This window comes from Oncorhynchus gorbuscha, linkage group LG16 (genome assembly GCF_021184085.1).
Source record: "Oncorhynchus gorbuscha isolate QuinsamMale2020 ecotype Even-year linkage group LG16, OgorEven_v1.0, whole genome shotgun sequence".
NCBI classification, from domain to species: domain Eukaryota; kingdom Metazoa; phylum Chordata; class Actinopteri; order Salmoniformes; family Salmonidae; genus Oncorhynchus; species Oncorhynchus gorbuscha.
The window spans coordinates 22,885,374-22,903,859 of NC_060188.1; the positions used below are offsets into that span (position 1 = coordinate 22,885,374).

The following is an 18,486-nucleotide window of genomic DNA, read 5'->3' on the forward strand; positions in this document are numbered from 1 at the left end:
CTGAGTAAAATCCTCTGCTGTTTTTCTACATGCTACATTCTACATGCCTTAGATGAAGAGCTCACTTTGCTCTGTAGTTCAACTCCACGTCTTCCTCTATGTCTTTTCATTACACGCCACAAGTATCATCATAATGCCCACGATTTGATACGATAATATGCACGAGGGCATCCATGAACCGTTTCTACATTCATTATTGCCAGAATGCCTTTATGATACACATTTTATGCCGAGTTTACATACTATAGCTTTGTCATGTCTGTGATCATACTGTAGCATAGGACAGACATGTTACAACAAATCTCAGCTGTCTCTATACTCTTTATTGTTGTCCATTGAGTTGGAACGATTGACATGGTACAGTGTTGTGAAAGTAACAGGCCTTTGAGAAGAAACACAATTTAGTGTATGACAAATACTAATTGTGAGAATAAATGGCATGGTAGCATATGTTTCTATCTTATTTGGTTAACACAACCAGCATGATGTTAAAGTAGGAAGTTATATCAGAGGTTTTAAAGTCAAAGGCAGATTACGTACACCTTGTTAAACTCGCACTGTATATTCAAACATGAAGAGAAATTGGATTCACTTTAAGGTGTCCTCATTTGAATGACTTCACTGAGGTATTCATTTCAATAAACACATATCACCTGCTTTTAAAAAATCAGATTCTCAATCCCACCTAAAGTCTTGCCCCACCATCTCATAGAATTTGATATTAAAAGGCCTATAAAAGTCCCGGAGCTGCTCAATGACCTCCCGGTCAATCTGCACGTGAGTTCTGCCCTTGGACTTGCCCAGGCAGCGGGGCTGGCTGCTGCTCTCTGGCTTCTTCAGGCAAGGGAAGCCTTTGGTTCGGTTAAAGTAGAAGTGCTTGTCTGTGATGATGCGTTTGAGACCCAAGAAGTCCTGGACTCGGCCCAGCTCCCCCGCCGGGTCCGTGATCAGCCGCTCGCCGCTCACAAAGTGGATCTGGGAGAGGCGAAAGTACTGCAGCCAGTTCTCTAGGTGGAGGATGTACATCCCTATGCGGATAGCATTCCATGAGGTGTCTACCAGACCCTGGCTCCGGTTCTGGAAGGCCAGCTCCTCGAAGGTGGGGATGTCCGGCTTCTTGGACAGGGTCTGTGTGTAGTCTGAGATGGCCCTGGTGACTGGGTTACGCACCACCACAATCAGCTTGGTGTTGGGGGACATACTGGCGATGCGTCTGGGAGCCTCTCGTGTCACAAAGTAGCTGGGGGTTTTCTCCAAGGTGATTTGGCTGTCTAGAGTCCGTGGCATTAGTCCTCTAAATAGGGAAAGACAGAAAGAGAAAAATGTTGACTTACAATGCATTTTTTATGCCTGGAATCCATTGTATTAGTACTCTAGAAGGGGATGGAATAGTCAAGCAATTTAATTGTCTTGCAGAAATTGTTATCCACTTCGATAGCTGAAAAGGTTTCATGAAAACAACTCATGTTCCCTATCTCCAGGGTGACAGTGATGCTGAGGGCTGGAGGGAAATCATCCAATCACATTTTAGACTGGTGTTCATAAATCACCATCACCTGCATTAAGGACATCCAACAGAAAAAGATGCTTGGGAGAATCTGGGTCACACTAAATGGGTCATCATCTTAAAATATTTGTAAAGTTTTTCTCATATCCACGGAATCTATGCATAGCAAAGTAAAGACTAGTGTTCTGATATTTTCCAAGAAAATGTAGAGACTGGCATTGCTCTGGGAATTTCCTTTCATCATTCGAGCAATGGGAGTTAAGAAATGCATCAATCCTGTTTAAAACCTAGGTTATGCAGAAGTTGGATTTAAACATGACGCCACTAGAGCGCAATGAGCCAAGTAAAGCCTCACCGGCCCCTCCCCTAACGACACCAATCGTGCATCGTCCTATGGGACTCCCGGCCACGGCTGGTTGTGGCACAGCCCGGGAATGAACCCGGGTTAGAACAGAAGTGTGTCTTCTGGCTTTCCCAACATGCTTCTGGTCCACCTCTCTAACCTCTAGGCTACTGGGCTTTCCCAGAGTGTATCCATAATACAAGCTCTAGATCCAGTAAAATGCTTCTTCCTTCCAGGTCAGGACCTTATTTCCTAGAAACATTTGAACATTAACATGGATCGATCCCACCTGAAGTGCATCGAGCAGTTTCTCCAAAAAACATTCTTGCACTAAAACAGATACAGTAAATAAAATAGTAACTTTATGTCTATGACTGACGATTCTGTGCTTCCTTTGTGGCAACAGTTTGGGGAAGGCCCTTTCCTGTTTCAGGGTGACAATATAGAAATGGTTTGTTGAGATCTTTGTGGAAGAACTTGACTGTCCTGCTCAGAGCCTATTCTCAACCCTATCGAACACACTTGGGATGAACTGGAACACCGACTGCGAGCCAGGCCTAATCGCCCCAACATCACTGCCCGACCTCGCTAATGCTCTTGTGGCTGAATGGAAGCAAGTCCCTGCAGCAATGTTCCAACATCTATTGGAAAGCCTTCCCAGAAGAGTGGAGGCTGTTATAGCAGCAAAGGGGGCTACCAACTCCATATTAATGCCTATGATTTTGGAATGAGATGTTTGACTTGAAGGTGTCCACGTACTTTTGGTCATGTAGTGTACCTTTACAGTCTGAGAAATATTGATCAGTTTAGCTTGATTTATGAATCCCGTGCTGGTCTGCTGGGTGTCTCAGTTAGCCTCACTATTTTAGGGCCACAGGCAATCATTAATCTCCCATGGGATGGAAGGACCAGAACAGCAGTAGCACCATCCCTAGAAAACAGCTTTACCGTACACTAAAAACATGCTGCTATATCTCAGGTGTTATGTGATGGAGTCCCAACTTAGTTACATCATCAACCTTAACCTATAGTATAGCATATTCTTCCTCTTTCTTCACACTTCCATCATCATACATGTATTATTGAGTTGATGGAATTTTAGGAAACTATATAATCTCATGGAGAAAGCTACAGACATTCCAACACTGTTGGGTTATATGATTTCAAACGCTACCCCTTTCTGTTTGACAATTCTTACCAACACTGTTAAAATTAACAGCTGCAATTAGGCATATTACATAAACCTTTTTTTATCCACACAACCAACACCCAGGATGGTGTTACTGACAGTCTAACACTTCCCCTGTTGCCTGGTGCAGGAGCTGAACACACCGTGAACAAGATCTGAAATTCTCACTCTTTTGCTGATGAGGAGTGTTGGTGCTGTACTAGCTTGAGCAGCAGTACTTCGTAGCATTTCCCAAAGTGCCACCAAGAGGTGCATTTCTTGTCGATTAGGAATGAAAGAAAAACCATCACCTCCTGTAACTTTATTTAATCCACCAAGGTTTCAGATGAGACCAGGACACAAAGAGATTTTGTGGAGCTTTCCATAGAGAAAGCCATAATGGAACATGTAATTCATGGGATGCTCTTACTTCACACAACCAATTACATTCTCCATTATCCAAGTACAGTACAAGACAACAATGATCCACTGCCTAAAGATGAACATGTGCATTTTGGGTAGCACAAGAACAACATGACATGCTCACATTATCTACTGGGTTTGCTGAGTCCTGGGTTTGGTTGAACAGAAACCTAGCTTGAATCAAACTTTATTTCTTCATGATTGGAGTGATGAGATACACATGTACATTTGCTCTTTCGATTATTCCCCCCTTCTCTTTGTCATTAAACATTAACAACTTGTCAGGGACAGCTTTATCACTGTTTTATTAATCTAATTTGAATGAAATCGGTGGAATTTCCATTACCATGATGTGAACTTCTATAGTGAAGGCCTACATGTTGTGCACACATTCTCATTTCAGCAGGGACTTAATCCAGGTCATGTATTTGAAAAATGAATTAACCCTCTCAGGTGTAATCAGAAAGAAATATGCAATAATTACAATAAATTACATTGATCAAATAAATTGTCCACCTGCTGTTCTCTGTAGTTTTTTTATTGACCTAACGTTTGTTTTACAGATATTGAATATTATAAATTAAAGCCCATTCACATGATCACAAAACATTCAATTGAACAGAATATAAGCCCTCTTCTCATCAAGAAATATTTCATTCATATTTAACTAAAGTGCCATCTTCCATTTTCCTCTTATGTAAATACCCAAACCGAGGAGAAGAACAGTTATTCATGTGAGCATACTGACTGCGTTACTGAGAACACAACCACCACAGTGGGACATTAGGAATGGCTCCAAGCAAAGGTCTGATATCACACCTGAAACTTCCACAAACATGAATTGCCAGTTGCTATTTGCGTTGGCCTTCCTGTATGTAGATGCCTGCCTTTTTCAATGGAGGTGCTTGTAGCATAAGAGAGGACAGGAGGCTCTCGCTGTAATTGTAATGTGCCAAGGTTACTGTGACATGTTGTAAGCCATTTAGCAGCAGTGTATTCTGCCCTGACACCCTATGGTGCTTGAAGAGAACAGCGAGCACCTTCAGTAGTAGCTTTCTAAAAGCCTTCATTGTCGCTCGATAGGCTTACTCTCAAAAGGATAGGGTCACCATGATCACTCCAGCTCTCAATACCCACGAGCTTTGTGGAGCTCTGGGACTAAGTTACAGTGGAGAATGGAATACAGTGGTAGATGAAATATTGTAAATCATATCAGATAACTCTGTAGAATTAACCATTGGTAAAATTTTAATAATGAGTAGAATATGGTTGGAAGGTATACACACAATGTGGAACTGTACTGCCATTGCACGCATTTTGACACACACACACACACACACACACACACACACACACACACACACACACACACACACACACACACACACACACACACACACACACACACACACACACACACACACACACACACACACACACACACACACACACACACACACACACACACACACACACACACACACACACACACACACACACATATCTATAAAGCTGGCAGTAACTGGCATTTTGTGTCATGAATCAAAGTTGTAGAGAGATGGATGGGCTCCCTGCTCTGATCATCATCCGGATCCTGTAAGCTGGAACTAAATTGACTGGAGTAATTTACAGCCGTCTCCTGTTCCGGTTATTGGTGAAACTCTGAGAGGAGTCAGGATGTGTTACAGGCTTGGCTGTGACATTTTAATCACTCTGTTAAAATGAACCGAGGTGTGGAGGATCTATCCCAACATTGTAAATGTGCCCAGTGCTCACGAGATTGCAAAGGGATAGGAATTCCCCCATCACCAGTAAAAACACACGTATGTATTTAATACCCCCCCTGACAGATGTGTTGAGACCAACACCTAAAAATCATGTCTGGCATACTGTAACATTAAAAGTGCTAAAGGATGTGCCAAGTTCTCTGGCTGCTAACGTGGCTCCACTGAGCAAGTCAACAGTGTACAGACACCCAGGCACCAGCTGTATCAGGCATGTAAGACCGTAGCAGCAGGTAAAGGTCAGCTTTGGATCGTCTCCTTCAGCACAATCAATTAACCCAGACCTCGCCAGTGTAACTTCATTGACGTTTCAAATCAAGAGGGAATTGAGTGTATTATAAGAGTCCTCAGTAAATATTTGCTCGTGAACCACAGTAGAGCGTCTACGGTCATTAGCAAGTCGTTTGATGTGGACGAAATGGAATGTGTGTGACGGCAGATGCACAGAACACCTGTAGCATCACTAAGGTTGAGCTAAAATGTAGCATAGCATCATTCAATAGATGTAGAGAACACGTGCAGCCTCTCTAAGGTTGAGCTAAAACGTAGCATAGCATCTTCCAATAGATGTACAGAGTCAGGTGTTGATGTGGCTAACTCAAAAACTCAATCATGGAGTATTCTGTTTAATCTAAAACCTTTGTGGCACAGGAGGTTTGTGGCACCTTAATTGGGGAGGACAGACTCATGGTAATGGCTGGAGCGGAATCAGTGGAATGGTATCAAATACATCAGACATGGTTTGATGTCATTGCATTTGCTCCGTTTCAGACATTATTATGAGCCATCCTCCCCTCAGCAGCCTCCAGTGCTTTGTGGATATTGTTTGGCTTCTTCAGTGTTGTATTCACGTCCTCCATGTTCAAGCTATCATCCACTGTCAGTAGAAAGGTTGTGGCGATGACACACTGTTTTCAACCAAATTAATCCAGGCCTCATGGTACTAATTACCCAGCGTTATGATGAGTCGGAGGATTGGACAGTAATGCGAGGGCCAGGCCTGATCTGATTGGGATTTAAATTGGAAACCATCAATCATGACAAGCAGGCAGCGTCCCTGCAACAGACAGACAGACGGAGAGATTTAGAGAGTGGCCCCTATCTCTGGCAGAGCAGAACGTGTCTGTCATCACACAGACTAATAATGAACCCGGCCTATTATACAACACACAGCTTGTGAGTTACTGCCCACTAACCAGGGACAGGGATCATGGTGACTTCAACGTATCCATTATCTGTGGTGTTGGGATGGCCTCGGCTCGAGCGGGGGTTATTTGGAAAAGCCCCTGATTAAATTATGACAAAGGTCTCATGGCTCATCATGGTCACTTCCAAATGATCTGTAGAACGTAAGAGGAAGTAAGATCAGTGCAAAAGCCTGGCATTTAGAGCATGTCTATACTGCTTTCTTGGTGGATGCTAAGAGCACGTTGTTGAAGTGTGGTGTTATACAGTATTGTATGTGGATTTCAAAGCTTTCTCACATACTGCACCTCTATTACCGGGGCCTGAATTATATTCACATTCACATAGACAGTCATACTCTTGTCCATTGCTTTCATTCTGAAGCCTTTCATCTTCTAAGTTGTATTACATTTCACAACAATACAGTGAATACTATCTAAGGTTATAGGATTCAGGGAAAGGTAATACCAGTATGTGAGAAAGCCTTTAAATCATTATAGAGCATTGCTACAAACTACTTTATGTGTCTATGTTTAAGGTATGGCTACGGCATATCTTCAATGACACAAGGAGGGTTCATTTGTACAGACCATGTTATGTTACGGTTGCGAACAACCCATATTGCAATTACACAGCTTTGTGTGTTCTAAAGCACAATGCTGTAATAAAACCAGAGTCGCTGTTCAACCGCATCACCAACTGCAGTCTACTCCCCTCGCCTGGTACGAAGGAAATAGCTTCATTCTGTCTCCACTGGAAAAGATGATCTTATTAATATTTCACTCACTCCCTTTTCTGCTGGGATGACGTCCAAGCATTAATCACCAGTCAGCAGCGACAGAAGCTGGTCTCAGTGGAAGTCAATTAAGGGTTACCGAGCAATGTCCCAGACAGCAATACTGAAGTCAGGTCAGCTGGTTAACTAGACCAAGAAATCAGTTCGAGGCAACTGCCAAGACAACCAGCAGCAGGTCTTATTCAATTTGAAACAAAGCTCTGATCTGTTGTGTACACACCTTGTCAATCTTTTCCAGAGTAAACTATGTTTTTACATCAGGACTGTCCTGTTTGTCTGTATGGGAAACAAATATTTCAGAATCAGAATCAGTCTGACCTCAATGATGTCTGATTTAGTCGTGTTGTCTGTGCAATACGTTTCACAGAAATGACAGCACATTGGAATATTCAAATCCACTGAGGATGTTGAGAGACAATTGCTCTCCTGAAGCGATAAAGCGTTGAATTAAGGCAAACCAAATGCTGTTACTGTGTCTGAGTTTTATGTGGGAAAGTGTCCAACTATCCCAAAATGAAGACACTCTCAGGAAGACCCCGAAATCCATAGCTGGCAAGCTGCACATCCTCAGATGAGCATTTCAGTTAATTGTGTAAATGTTTCAGATTAATTAACTGCGGCTCAGCTGCCAATGTCAATGAAACACAGTGTAAACAAAACTATTTCAGTGCATGTCAGCCTGTCCCCACATCCTGTTCAGTTTAAACTTGTTTCCTCCTGTCACATTTCCCCCTGTCTGTCTTTGCAAAAGGCTTTCTGCTGAACTGCAGGGAATAATGGAAAACATTACCAACGCATAATGAGACACTGCAAATATTCATTCAGTCTGTAGTTGAAATGCAAATAGTTCCAAAGACACCTGGCATATGCTAGAGATAGGAAATATTGGAATGTTGCTTGCAAGGAATCAAATCAAATCAAATAACATTTTATTTGTCACATACGCCGAATACAATTGGTGAGTGAAATGCTTATTTACAAGCCCTTAACCAACAATGCTTCAAGAAGTTAATAAAAAATATTTAAAAAACAAGTGTTAAGTAGAAAATAGATAAGTAAAAAAATTACAATTTCTGAATAAAAGTAACACAAATATATATACAGGGGTGACTCTGGTTAGCTGTTCAGGAGTCTTGGTAATCCGTCTGGCCCTGCAGTCTTGTGAATGTTGACCTGTTTAAAGGTCTTACTCACATCGGCTATGGAGAGCGTGATCACACAGTCTTCGAGAACAGCTGGTGCTCTCATGCATGTTTCAGTGTTACTTGCCTCGAAACGAGTATATAGGTAATTTAGCTCATCTGGTAGGTTTGTGTCTGTAATAGTTTGTAAGCCCTGCCACTTCCGAGGAGTGTTGGAGCCAGTGTAGTACGATTCAATCTTTGTCCTTTATTAACGCTTTGCCTATTTGATGGTTTGTCGTGGGGCATAGCAGAATTTCTTATAAGCTTCCGGGTTAGAGCCCCGCTCCTTGAAAGCAGCAGTTGTACCCTTTAGCTCAGTGCAGAGGTTTTGCCCTTAATCCATGGTTTCTGGTTGGGTTATGTACATTACATACGGTCACTGTGGGGATGATGTCATTGATGCACTTATTGATGAAGCCAGTGACTGATGTGGTGTACTCCTCAATGCCATCGGAAGAATCCCGGAATATATTCTAGTCTGTGCTTGCAAAACAGTCATGTAGCTTAGCATCTGCTTCATCTGACTACTTTCTTTTTGACCGAGTCACTGGTGCTTCCTGCTTTAGTTTTTGCTTGTAAGCAGTAATCAGGAGGATAGAATTATGGTCAGATTTGCCAAATGGAGGGTGAGGGAGAGCTTTGTACCTGTCTCTGTGTGTGGAGTAAAGGTGGTCTGGAGTTGTTTTCCTTCTGGTTGCACATTTAACATGCATATAGAAATGAGTTAAAACTGATTTGAGTTTCCCTGCATTAAAGTCCCCGCCTCTGGATGAGCGTTTTCCTGTTTGCTCATGGCTGCATACAGCTCATTGAGTTCTGTCTTAGTGCCAGCATCAGTCTGCAGCGGTAGATAGACAGCTACGAAAAATATAGATGTAAACTCTCTTGGTAAATAGTGTGGTCGACAGCTTATCATGAGATACTCTATCTCAGGCGAGCGAAACCTTGAGACTTCCTAAGAATTTGTGCACCAGCTGTTGTTTACAAATACACATAGGCCGCTGCCCCTTGTCTTACCAGAGGCTGCTGTTCTATCCTGCCGAAAAAGCTTGAAACCCGCCAGCTGTATGTTAATCATGTCATCATGAAGTAAAAGTCACTTTAGAGTATCGAGAATGATGCACCCAAGGCCTCCGGTGTGGCCATTCACGACTCGGTGAAACATAAGATATCACAGTTTGTAATGTCCTGTTGGTAGGATATACGTGCTCATAGTTTGTCTATTTTATGATTGATTGATTGTACGTTGGCTAATAGGACCTATGGTAAAGGTAGATTATCCTCTCGGCGACAGATTCTTACAAGGCACCTGGACCGTCGTCCACGATACCGCCATCTTTTCCTCCTGCGAATGACAGGGATGAGGGCCTTGTAGGGTGTCTGGAGTAAATTCTTCTCGTCCAACTCGTTGGAAGAAGAAGAATTCCTCCAGTACGGGGTGAGTCATCGCTGCCCTGATATCAAGAAGCTCTTTTCAATCATAAGACACGGTGGGAGAAACATTATGTACAAAATAAGTTACAAATAATGCAAAAAACATACACAATAGCACAATTGGTTATGGGATCGTAAAATGGCGGCCATCTCCTTCGGCGCCATTATCATTCCGGAAATTGTTTGAGGCGTGTATACTATGTATTGTACTAACTAGACTAGACTCCAGGAAAAACAGTTTGAACAGAGTTGTGCATATCCCCATTTAATTAATCAAACTCAGTTTACTACAGTCAAAACTACACATTTATTTAATCAAAATTATACATTGCTAGGCATGGTGTCGGGCCATGTTTAGATTCCATCTCTCAGAATAATGTCATTGTGTGGCCTTGCCTCCAGGGTGTTCTACCATTCTCAAAAGCTCTTAATGATATGTACAGCTGGGTTACCTAAGGTTGGTAAAGGCTCTATCCCTGTCTCTTTGAGTAGGAAACTCACAACACCACTACCTCTGTCTCTTGCTGCCGGCAACTCCAGCTAATGACTTATTCAATACAAAATCCTAATACCAAAACCTCACTGTGCCATGGTGTCTTTGGAGGATATTCCCGAGAGGAGTTGTTTTTGTAATTAATGTTAACTGCTACATGTTTCTGAGCTATATTGGGATTAAGACTCCTCATTACCAGTGGAAAGAGATGCCTGGGCCAGTGGAATGTGCAGTTCCCTCCGTTAAATGAGCAGCAGACAACTTTCTGTCCTCGTCAACCTTTCTGACGTTAGAGTTCCGGGGCTCAGTATCCTCCCTGAGCCAATTAACGGTGGACCTGGAGAATAATCTTGGCTGAAGCCGATTCTACGAGGCCTCTTGCACAATTTGAACACTTCTCAGGGAATCTATTTGATGTGCGTCTGACTCCTGTAAAGTCAGTAGAGCTGAGATGCCCTTTTAAGTTCTGATGGTGATGGTGTGTAGTGATGCAGATTTGTTAGAATTTTTTTCATCGTGTGCGAAAATCGAAAAACGCGTCCACCAAGTGTCGCATATAATGTATGATTCAGCTACCCCTTATATCGTCACAGGGATGGAGAGACACTCACATGCAATCTACATTTTTATTTTGACCTTTATTTAACTAGGCAAGTCAATAAGAACAAATTCTTATTTTCAATGACGGCCTAAGAACAGTGGGTTAACTGTCTTGTTCAGGGGCAGAACGAGAGGTTTCTACCTTGTCAGCTCGGAGATTTTGAATCTTTCTAACCACTAGACTACCTGCCGCCACAAATGAGGCCAAATGGGTCTTATTCTATTCTGGAGATTGAGTAATGAACATTGCACCATTTCACTGTCGTCGCACAGGTCTGTCACTTACAGTGGGGTGAAAATAGTTGGATTATGCAAGAAATTCACAATGAAAAAGAATAAAAATAGAGGACAGTCTATCACAGTGCCTCATTAGACGATGGTGACAATCATATTATTTAATGCTGAGACCAGGTCGTATTAGTTCTAGTCTGCTTAAAGTTTCAGCCACCATGACTGAGGTGAACTAATCTAGCAAACACTCATTACATTTAAATGGATGGTGTCTCATGTCTTAGACTGAAATCAAATGAAAAATAAGACCCTCTAAAGCACATTAAAGGTGATTTGTATAGAACTTATGACGTTAATCAGCCAATTTATCTTTCTCATTACTGGCGGCATTTATGTGGCTCTTATTGCAAGATGTCAATGGCTAAACTAAAATTGCTTTCAGAGGGGATTAGAGACACTGTTGCTAGGTCCTGGCCTCTGTGGCATTTTAATTAATCAGTCCCCAAATAGCACTGATGGATTTAGAGCCTGTGTGTGTGTGTGTGTGTGTGTGTGTGTGTGTGTGTGTGTGTGTGTGTGTGTGTGTGTGTGTGTGTGTGTGTGTGTGTGTGTGTGTGTGTGTGTGTGTGTGTGTGTGTGTGTGTGTGTGTGTGTGTGTGTGTGTGTGTGTGTGTGTGTGTGTGTGTGTGTGTGTGTGTGTATGCATGGAGGTGGATATGTAAGTGTGGATGTGTAATTGTTAATTAACGTGAAACTAATTACATGAATACAGTATAGTATCTGCCAATATTGGTACTATATTGGCACAACCCTACTGCACACAAACTTCCCACTGTTCTATTAGTCTAATATTAGCATTATTGCAGTTATATTATAGGCCTATTCTTAACCTCCAGAGCTAAGTGTGTGAAAAAGCACTGCTACGTCAAGTCCTCAGCCCTGAACTGAATGCCTCCAAGTCCCTTTTATTGATTTAATCAGCTCCCCATGGGTGAGTCTGACTCAATTGACTTAAACACAGCAGGTATAAATGGCTTTACACAGTGAGCACAAACAGGCACCATGTTCTGTCAGAGAGGAGAATGCGACACCTGTGTAATGCCTGCTTTTAGGAATGCAGGTACCATCTTCAGCAATGGTCTTACGGCTGTCAAGGGATGAGAGCAGGTAGAGTCACACAACTGAGCCAAGCTAAGCTGAGATTTACTGGATCTGGCCATGCTGGAAAGGATCATGTGAAAGGAAAATATAAAAGCCAGCGTGGTACTGTTTGGGTAGGCACAATAATGAGAAAAGGCTTTTACTCTCCTATGAACTTCTTTATCCAAGGTCTGCCTCGTGGGTAAGAGACAGCGCCAGTGTCCCGTCTCATCGATGTACAGTACACTGGAGGGGCATCCCGTCAGAGGGAAGGCAGGAGGAGTCCTACCTTATCTGAGGTCACTAATCAATATTAGCCATGTTTCTGCTGGAGAGGGTTTCTTAAAAGTCTGCCCCTGAAAATATCTATTACCGTTGATCTGCATGTTTACTTACTGAAATTTGACACTGCAGCTATACTGTGGCATTTCAACCTGGGTATCAAGTCAAAGTAACTTCATCCTTGATTTGGGGCATGATTTACTTGTAATGCTTACGATTACAATTGCTTCCGGTCTGAGTGTTTCTTTTAATCTGGTATTCCGAAATATTTGTACACCTTGAGAAATCAAAGCTTTAGATCAATTATCTCACAAACTACACTATATAGTGTGTGCCCCCACCTTCAAATTAGTGGATTTGACTATTTCAGTCACACCATTGCTGACAGGTATATAAAATTGAGCACACCACCATGCAATCTCCAAAGACAAACATTGGCAGTAGAATGTCCATACTGAAGAGCTCATTGACTTTCAACAAGTCAGTTAGTTACATTTCTGCATTGCTACAGCTGCCCCGGTCAATTGCTGTTATTGTGAAGTGGAAATGTTGGTAGCAACAACGGCTCAGCTGCAAGGTGATAGGCCACACAAGCTCACAGAACAGGACCACCGAGTGCTGAAGCGCGAGGTGAGTAGCGAGTAGAAATCATCTGTGTTCGGTTTCAGCCCTGACTACCGTGTTCCAAACTGCCTCAGGAAGCAACGTCAACACAAGAACTGTTCGTCAGAAGCTTCATGAAATGGGTTTCCATGGATGAGCGGCCACACACAAGCCTAAGATCACCATGCGCAATGCCAAGCATCGGCTGGAGTGGTGTGAAGCTCGCCACCGTGAAGCAGTGGAAACAGGTTCTCTGGAGTGATGGATCACGCTCCACCAACTGGCAGTCCGTTGGACGAATCTGGGTTTGAGGGATGCCAGGAGAACGCTACCTTCCCCAATGCACAGTGCCAACTATAAAGTTTGGTGGAGGAGGAATGATGGTCTGGGGCTGTTTTTCATGGTTCAGGGTAGGCCGCTTAGCTCCAGTGAAGGGAAAACTTAACGCTACAGCATACAATGACATTCTAGACGATTCTGTGCTTCCAACTTTGTAGCAAAGGTTGGAGGAAAAACTTTTCCTGTTTCAGCATGACAATGCCCCCATGCACAAAGTGAGGTCCATACAGAAAAGTTTTTTTGGTATCAGTGTGGAAGAACTTGACTGGCCTGCACAGAGCCCTGACGTCAACCCCATCGAACACCTTAGGGATGAATTGGAACAGCGACTGCGACCCAACCTCACTAATGCTCTTGTGGCTGAATGGAAGCAAGTCCCCGCAACAATGTTCCAACATCTAGTGGAAAGTCTTACCAGAAGAGTGGAGGTTGTTATAGCAGCAATGGGGGGACCAACTCCATATTAATGCCCATCATTTTGGAATGAGATGTTCGACGAGCAGGTGTCCACATCATTTTCGGTCATCTAGTGTATCTACACTGAGAATACAAAACATGAATAACACCTGCACTTTCCATGAAATAAACTGACCAGGTGAATCCAGGTGAAAGCAGTAATCCCTTATTGACGTCTCTTTTTAAATCCACTTCAATTACTGTAGATGAAGGGGAGGAGAACAAAGTCCTTAAATAAGGACATTTAAGCCTTGAGACAATTGAGACATGGATTGTGTGTGTACCATTCAGAGGGTGAATGGGCAAGACAAAATATTTAAGTGCCTTTGAACGGGGTACGGAAGTAGGTTCCAGGTTCACCGGTTTGTGTCAAGAACAGCAACGCTGCTGGGTTTTTCACACTCAACAGTTTCCTGTGTGTATCAAAAATGTTCCACCACCCAAAGGACATCCAGCCAACTTGACACAACGGTTGGAAGCATTGGAGTCAACATGGGCCAACATCTCTGTGGACCGCTTTCGACACCTTGTAGAGTCCATGCCCCGATGAACTGAGTCTGCAACTCAATATCTGGAAGGTGTCCCTAGTATTTGTTATACTCAGTGTATCTATGAGTGTTCTCTGCTGTATTGTGTTACAAGAAAAGATCTCTAAGTGATCATTATCAACAATTATCAACAACAAAAAAACAAGAGTGGTAGGTAAGAGAGGAGGGAATATACTGCACACTTATTCCATTCCACAAGGTACATGATTAGCCTAATGATCATGAAAAACGTTATGGACTTTCATGAACACAATCGTGGGACATTCAAGTATACACCCTGGTACACACTTTTAAAGCTGACTGATAATGTCAGAGATACACATTAGAATAGAATGGATACAGATGCAATACACCCAATAATATTTATATTATCGCATAGGCAGGCCTACATACATTAGGTTGTAAGAAGTTATAAACCTACTTAGCCGAAGCCTACTGTTTTCTTGTGACAAATGCCTTTGTAGGGGCAGTGCACTTGTTCAACAAATAAAATATTGAAAATGAAATATATCATAAACAGACAAATTATTTTCGTATATATTTAAATCAACGTGACATTTCGTACCTGTACCAGTCCAATCCTCTGTCATAGTTTCTATCGAAAAAGTGGGGCTCTGTTCCAAGCGCGCGCACATCTGGATGAATTCGAATGAACTCCAGCACCGCCCTGGTGCCGCCCTTCTTCACCCCGACGATTAGTGCGTTAGGTAACTTTTTGTTTCCATATTTCTGTGCAACAGTAATATTATATTCGGATGGGGCAATACTCCGTTTGTGAGTGATGGGCAAGGCAGAATTTCTACTTTGGTTGCGAGCATGACTTGATCCTTGGTGAGTGAGGGCCACGTTTAAAGTCTCATCCAGAGCAGTCCTCCTGTCCGCGGTGCAATCTTTTTGCAGAAGTTTTTTGCTTCCTACGTTCTTGTGATGGAGGCACCTTTTTTCCTCATAACTCTGGGTTGGCATGATTGTACCACAACAAAACAGAATGCTGTAGCATAAATATGTGAAGGACAATGAAATGGTGAATATAAAAATAAATCGTTTGCTCAACCTATTTGAAGATGGCACGATTCGGTTTGAGATCAACCTATATGCCATATCTCCATGGGTCAAGGGACTGCATGTTTTTCTTCTGTGCTGCGCCTGGACTGCGGTGTCTCCCTGTGGAAACGGACTCTGCCTCTGTCAACAACCCAATACGACAGAAAACCAGGTAAATGTTCCTCCAAGAAATTACCTGTGCACAATTTGCATCGTTTCCAATTGAACAATTGTTGGATAACTTTGGAATAAATTGATTTCAGCCATTTTCTTGGAAAAAGTAGAATGATCCCGCCTAAATGAGTTCATATAGTTTGAGTGGTAGGATGATTGCATCTGTAATATTAACTAATTGCATAATATTTTGTCGAAACACTTAAACCCCCACGGAGTCGTTATCCTCAATCCCATTCTTCGTGTTCCTCAATCCGTTGGTCTGGGTAAAATATGCCGTTCGTTGGATAATGATGAGTGACTTTGGAAACCTGCCGAAATCCATAAATCTGCATCTCTTCCGAAAGGCACGGTGTAATCTGCCATTGACTCTAATCCGTGCGAAGCCTCAGCCTCGCCTTCACGGGAACTGCGATGTTCAGCTCATGTTTGGCTGCTTTCTCAAAGTTCTCAAGAATTCCGTTGCGGCAGTCAGGGACAGATGATGAATATATAAAGATGCCGCCTGACGTCACTCTTCATATGATCATATTCTCCATGCATTTAACTTTTTAAAGGAATACTCCTGATAGCCTATTTTATAGAGACATACAACATATCTAGTTGGCAGGTGAAGCATAGTCCATGTTGATACCTGTGTGGGAACATTTCCACATAACTCACATTAATTTGTGTTCTCGTAGCCAATTGAAATTCATAGGACATCAAGCAGATTTTTTTTAGAAAATAACTTTGAATTGCACAATGGCAAGGCCATTAATTGCTCCCTTTCAATCATGAAAGTGCACAACAAAGATGATCTCTAATCTTGAATCTCCAAGCTGTTGCACAGATCTCTGCTTTCAGACATTCTAAACTGAGAGACATGACTGAATATTCCTTGTCTGAGTCATGAAAGGCTTAGATTTGAACAGGTGAAATCTCCATGATTCTATGCTCTCTCTCACAGATGGGTGTTCTGGGGCCCTGCACTGTAGCCAAGGAGATAAACATGTTGCTTTGTGTCATACCTAAGCACAATCATTGAGCAGATGTTATCCGGTCAAGCCATACAGTCTACCCACCAGACAACATCGAATCAAATCACATTTTATTTGTAACACGCGCCAAATACAACAGTGAAACGCTTACTTTTAAGCCCTTAACCAACAATGCAGTTTTACGAAAAAGAAGTGTTCTTAAAACTGCATTGTTGGAAAGTAAGGGTAAGGGCTTGTAAGTAAGTATAAGAATCAAAATATTTATCCACACACACAAATACAAACACACACATATTTGTTATTCCACAATTCCATCACAGCTTTTTATTTCAGTCATTTTAGCATCATTACATGAAAACCAAATAGCAAACGTAATGGCTCACAATACACCATTACATGATTTGAGCATATTTTAATCAGTTTACTCAGCTAATGTGGAGGCTCTCCCAGTCTCACAGAGCAGAGAGGGAACGTTGGAGTAGTGAAACACTAGATTTTCCAAATTAGCGAGGCACCAGCGAGTCTGTTTCCCTGTTTCACTCTGTGGCTCTGCCATGGGGCTGAACCTGCTATTAGTGAAATGTGATTAGGAACCACCGATCAATTGGGGCCACAGTCCCCAGTAATATGACATTGATACAGCAAGGCGTAGTGGGGTTCATTAACCTTTCCAGCCCAGCTAGAGAGAACCCTGGGGCTTCAAAGTGCAAATGCTTTACAGTCATGTCTAAGGGAGCTCTACAGTATTACCCAACTGTGTACTGCTCAGTTTGTACTGGTCATGAAAGTTCGTCGCTCTTAGAATGGCGGAGGGCTATTGTATTGTGTCCTCATAGCTCAACCTCCACTTAGCAGAATTATGAATATTGAAAGAATCCACAGGACAGTGCAAAGGGAATTTTAGAAGCCTGTCCTCTCTGGCTGTATACCTTGCCTCACAGTAAGCTTTCTTACTTCATAATGAGCCCCAGTGTCTAATTTGGAAAAGTAGGCACTGTAGGTCTATGTATACACACAGATAAAAAGCTCAAACTCTTGTCCTTGCATGGGGGGGGGGGGGTTCTAAATTCTCCTATTTCAAATAAATAAGGTCTAATCATCAGATTCTGAGGGAGTGGTAAGGATTGGTGACTGATGGTTAATGTCCTATCAGTCTTTGATAATCAAACATTTGAAGGAAAACATTTTCCCCGCAGTATTACTTGGGATGCTGTCCATGGTGCTGAAAATGGTTCCCGGTTATAATAATGTGCATGGTGCTGTCCATGATGCTGAAAATGGTACACAGTTTTAATACTGCCCATTGTGCTGCCCATGGTGCTGCAAATGGTTCACAGTTCTAATACTGCCCATAGTTCTGTCCATGGTGCTGAAAATGGTTCACAGTTCTAATAATGTACATGGTGCTGTACATGGTGCTGTCCATGGTGCAGAAAATGGTTCAAAGTGATAATAATGTGCATGATGCTGTCCATGAGGCTGAAAATGGTTCACAGTTCTAATACTGCCCGTTGTGCTGTCCATGGTGCTGAAAATGGTTCATAGTTCTAATAATGTGCATGATGCTGTCCATGAGGCTGAAAATGGTTCACAGTTCTAATACTTGCCGTTGTGCTGTCCATGGTGCTGAAAATGGTTCACAGTTCTAATAATGTGCACTGTGCTATCCATAGTGCTGAAAATGGTTCACAGTTCTAATAATGTGTATTGTGCTGTCCATGGTGCTGAAACTGGCAACTGTTCTCCACTGTATGCTGCTCTGAGCTCTAACT

At 42.5% G+C, this 18,486-nt stretch overlaps 1 protein-coding gene across 1 annotated transcript; it reads right to left on the minus strand.

Moving 5' to 3' along the window:
• Positions 1–345: 345 nt before the first annotated feature.
• Positions 346–16,074, minus strand: LOC124000638 (heparan sulfate glucosamine 3-O-sulfotransferase 2-like). The gene is made up of 2 exons (XM_046307169.1): positions 15,082–16,074; positions 346–1,294 (listed from the first exon to the last, which is right to left on the minus strand). Exons 1-2 carry the CDS (start codon positions 15,615–15,617, stop codon positions 676–678), a joined length of 1,155 nt encoding a protein of 384 aa, XP_046163125.1. The 5' UTR covers positions 15,618–16,074; the 3' UTR covers positions 346–675.
• Between the last annotated feature and the right edge of the window lie 2,412 nt (positions 16,075–18,486).

Bases quoted from the DNA above. Each gene is read 5' to 3' on its own strand.
- LOC124000638 (XM_046307169.1), bottom strand. From the start codon at position 15,617: ATGGCATATAGGTTGATCTCAAACCGAATCGTGCCATCTTCAAATAGG. The intron at 1,295-15,081 runs GTACGAAATGTC...TTCCCTATTTAG, and splicing joins AGAGGATTGGACTGGTACAG to AGGACTAATGCCACGGACTC.